We start from the raw sequence: 4,878 nt of genomic DNA, 5'->3' as shown, positions 1-4,878 counted from the left end.
TGAGTCAATGCGGCCAACCGTTCTGTTTATAGCACATTGTCCTTCACCTATCGACTCATTTGACTGTTTCCTTGTGAGTTCTTAGCTAGTATGTAGTCATTGTGGGCAATATGTGGATGTTTATATAAATGTCCCAAACCGCTAAGACGATTGATGTCTGTCATCAGGTCAATTAGGGATTTAATTATTTATTTATGTATATGTTCACATATATATTCTAGCAGACCTATCTTTTATTTCATTTCCAATATGATGTGATATGTTATGAACTAAGTATGCAGCATCTATGTGAAGTACAGGATTTGCATCCCATTCACTCTTCATATGCGGAACCTTCCACGCCCGTTGGATATGTGTCTTCTTGATTAATGGCCTTGAAGATCCCATGCAAAAATGTACAACTAAAACATATTTCAATGCACCTTGAAATGCCACAGTTTGGTTTCAAAATATGCAAGTTTCAAGGAGAAAAAACTAATGAATACTCTGTATACATTGGTGGTATTACGACTGAAATAGCCTTCTACATTCTGTACAAAAGTACGGGCTATTTTTTTAAAACCAGTTTTCTCGTGATATCATCTATAGCATGGAATCCTTCTCTTTGGTGACCATTGCTAGGATTTCTAGTTTTATGTACACAAATGATGAATGTAACCTTTAATAGGGTTATCAGGTGCATAGTCATCTAAACTTTTATTGATTTCTTTTTGCGATGACAGTTCTGTGATCCTTGTGCAGACGTTCTGCTAGTGACGATTCTCAAACCATCACCAAGCCGAAGAAGACCTGCGAAGGAGTTCCAATCTGCAGATCAGTGGTCAGAGTTTCTCAAGCAGCGCCACTGGAAGTCCTACCTAAGCATACATTCACCCCTTCCACGTAAAATTGGTCAATTGTTATGGGATTTTTTTCTCGCTTTACTCAATTTCCCTTGAAAGCTAACGGACATGACTGATTTGTGCAATTTGTCGACAAACGTTTTGTCTATTTACCTTAGAGATACCTATCACCCCCTCTGTATCCAATTTCAACCTCGATGTTGATCCAAACTTTTGTTTTGAATTCAGTTTTATAAATGTCTCTTGATATCACAGACAACATTCTCAAAATCAGCCCTCAGTGCTTTTATCTTCACTATCTATCATAGGAATTTAGGACCTGTGTTGAATTGGAGGGAGGATTCATGGGACCAACATCATCAACTTTGTGGAGTGACGTCACACAACTGGTGGCACTGCTACAGTTCTAAATAACCAACACAACAGGGAATCCGTACATTTCTTTATAAGACCCCAGGAGGTCAAGATGCACTGACAAACATATTAAATAAGAAAACACTAAATATCAGTGGTCAAGATCATTTCTACCGGAAATGGTCAAGACACATAAAAGTTCGGTGAAAATCAGCGATGAACTCAATGTGCTCCGCTCGCACAAATGAATGACGTCACTACCCTTCGATCTCTTCTCCTTCATGGATAGTACATCGGATCTGTAATGAAAAAAAATGTTTATGTAAAAATGGTACAGTTCAAAATGTGACCGTTTTGTAACTACATGTAAAAACATCAAAGTCTTAAAGTACCTACCTAGCGAGGCAGTGGGTACCAATAGTTGATTTGACGCTGGATACAAAGAGGAAACAGCACCATGTGCTTCTCTTCAAACTGGTGACAGAATTTCCTTTCCCAGTAGAGGTCATCCCGGGGCAGCTCTTTGCTCAACACCACGGATAACTCGAGACCATAATTGAACAATTTCATTGCCTTTGCTCGCTCGGCGAAATTGGCGTTGTCTCTCTTCCGAGATCCGGAAGGTTTCCAGAAGGATCTCCGTTTTGCCTGGCATGGGACAGTTCTGCAGTGACGACAGCGTGAAGGACCTAAACAAACAATATACATATTAATACATCTTCAAAATACAAGGGTTTCATCATTTATCTGATTAGTTAGAGCTGTTTAATCGGAAAGAAACCGTTAAACATATCCGAATGGAGACAGGAAATATATACAAGAGGCCAATCGTTCACTTGGACATTTCAGTTTCCACATAGAAATGATTTAAAACTCTAAACTATTTTAGGTAAAATAGCTAAAAATTAAATAATCGATATCACTTACGAGTTCTCCATTCCTTGACCTTAGAAAATGTAGCCACCAAGGTCTGTTTGGCTCCGTTTCCAAGCGACGGCGCATGTCCCATAAACAGTGTCAGAAATACACACATAAGGGTATAGAACACCTCGTGTCCAATTCGCTGAAATAAATTAAATACACAAAAAATAAACATGATCATTTTATGGAAATAGCTTTTCATAGAATGGTACATATGCAAGAAGATTGGATAGGAATAAATACGTTTCCTACCTACCTATAATGCAAAACTACCGATTGATAAAATATGGAATGATTGATGAATTAAAACGCGTAGATCGTAACACAGGGACTTGACACAAATGTTTTGTTTTTTTTTAAATCCAAGTGTAAACGAATCCTATAAACATGAAAAGAGGGATATTCAACTGATTTTTTTAAGTATGGTTGTGAGACATTGAAAACAGAATCAATTTCACCCTCGAAAGTTAGGACCATTCAAAACCCAGTGGTTACAATATAAAACAATTATCTTGATTTCAATAATGCTGACATGTTCAGAAAATAATTGTGGTATGAAATCCTTACTAAGATCAAATCGGCTGGCGTTGGGCATACTTTCTTGATTCCGTTGGCAGTGACATAATGATAAAATCTGTTCACATATCCAGGCTCTGGCTCCACGCTACACAAATAAATGATGAAGTTTACACTAAGATTTCAGGACGAAATATTGGTTTCTCCAAAGATGTTTGATATTACTGTGAAGATTGTTAATTTCGAGGTGTTTTAATTTTTCGATTTTTTTATTTTCATGAGGATGGAATGGAATCACGGAAAAGAAATATTGAAGAAGAAGAAGTAGAGAAGAAGAAGAGAAGAAGATAAATAGAGAAATTATGTAGTTTGTTCCTGACTTCCGTAAAATCAATATTTTGGTGATATCGCAAAAATCTAACAATCGAAAATTACGATTTTCACAGAAATTTGAATGTCATTAATCATATCATCAGATTAAATGTCCAAACTTACCACATGAGGTCCCGATAAGCAGCAGGACCTTGATGGATTGTGGTTAGCATTACCACAAACAGCAGTAACAGCTTGATATCCATTGTGGTACGCCAAAGATTCAACATAAAATGATGATATTTGGGGAGAGACTCATCATCTCCGCCATTGTCGATTGCTAAGCAGCTTAGCAACTAAAATGTGACGTCACAAATGGACCAAGGAATAAAGCCCATTATGACGTCATGCTTTTGACTTTTTAACAAAATAGAAGCTATTGCAAGCTGAGTGTTAACCTGACTAGTTTTCCCATTCTTTTCCGCTCTCTTGTGTAAGGATTGAGGTATGTAAAGGAAAGTCTCCTACCCGCTAACTCTACAAGACCTACACCTGCAGTGTAACGGGTCTGTAAGAGGGCTTCCAAATACAAGGTACAGTTAGCAGAATTGTCGGCGGCTCCTCGAAAAATCGGAATAGTTTTCTTTTTAATGTATTCGCTTATCGATAAATGCTTTCTACTTTTCAATTAATTTTTTAATGGTATGTAAAAGACAATATCCGGTGTAGCTGATTATATTTAATTGTAAATGGAGGTATTGTTCATTTGTATTTTACAATCTTAACATGTATAATGGTAAATATCCGTTCTTGTGTTCATCATTACCTAACCTTACAGACATCGTGAAATATCGCAATTGATGTGATTAATCAAACATACTAAAAGATGTTCTGTATGCCGGTCATGGCGGACTACACACTGTCGATAAGACGATGAGAGAAAATTTGATTACGTGAAGTGATTCAAGGAACCTTCACCCTCGGGGTTTGCTGTACCATATGTCATACTGTTGGTGATTGTACATACATTTTACGAATGTTTAATATATTGAGGTAGTTATTTGCCGATGTCATCTTGCTATACTGATACTACACGTATCGCCTGAGTGAACACGTGCGCACGTGAGAAGACATTACATTCATATCATTCAGTCACGCGCGGTATGTTGTCATTGTACACTGTACCTGTACATAAACATAAACACTGTGTGTCACGTGATGTGCGATACGCCAGGTAACTCTACTAGCGCGGAAGTCAACGACTCCAAGAGACCACGGCATTTGTTGTCCAATTCTTCTACATCGCCTGATACATTGCATGAAAATAAAAAGAATAAAATAGACAGTGTGCAAAATTTGTCGACTTCTTATTCAGCAAAGAATAACTCAATAAGGTTCTCCCCTGATACGCAGTTATCATCAACTCCCATGACGCAATATATGGGAAACATGATTCCTTACCATGAAATACATATTGTGCCACCAGCTCACAGTTTCGCCCAGTTCCAACCCCCGGGCAACTTTAGCCTCTCTGATAATGACGTTGCTCGCATCAGCAACGCAGTGAAGAACTCAATCATCACTGACATAAAGTCCGAGATTTCCCGAGCTGTCGCCGAAGTGGTCGCCCCAGTACAGTCCCACATAGACAGCTTACAGACTGAGTGTTCAAAACTGTCTGATAGTAACTGGACACCTGTTAAAGAGAAAATTGACCTTCGTGACAAGGTCGATGACCTTGAGCAGTACAGTCGCCGGTCCCTCGTTAGAGTATCTGGTATACCAGAACAACCGTCTGAAGATACCACTGAACTTGTCATAGATCTTGTGAACAAATCTGGACTTGAACTCTCACCAGACGATGTAGAACGGTCGCATTAGGTCGGTCCAGCATCTAGCGGGAAAACGCGACAGATAATAGTGAGGCTGAAGG

The 4,878-nt window shown here is 38.5% G+C and overlaps 1 protein-coding gene across 1 annotated transcript; it reads right to left on the bottom strand.

Annotated features, from left to right (window-relative positions):
* Nucleotides 1–1,592: 1,592 nt before the first annotated feature.
* Nucleotides 1,593–3,211, bottom strand: LOC132557127 (uncharacterized). The gene is made up of 4 exons (XM_060221617.1): nucleotides 3,129–3,211; nucleotides 2,685–2,781; nucleotides 2,124–2,259; nucleotides 1,593–1,885 (listed from the first exon to the last, which is right to left on the bottom strand). Exons 1-4 carry the CDS (start codon nucleotides 3,209–3,211, stop codon nucleotides 1,593–1,595), a joined length of 609 nt encoding a protein of 202 aa, XP_060077600.1.
* Between the last annotated feature and the right edge of the window lie 1,667 nt (nucleotides 3,212–4,878).

The sequence above is a fragment of the Ylistrum balloti genome, unplaced genomic scaffold (genome assembly GCF_031769215.1).
Source record: "Ylistrum balloti isolate Yb309-2 unplaced genomic scaffold, AGI_CSIRO_Ybal_v1 Utg370626, whole genome shotgun sequence".
In the NCBI taxonomy this organism is placed as follows: domain Eukaryota; kingdom Metazoa; phylum Mollusca; class Bivalvia; order Pectinida; family Pectinidae; genus Ylistrum; species Ylistrum balloti.
Note: the sequence above shows the minus strand (reverse complement) of the source record. Positions and strands in the feature narration are given on the sequence as shown.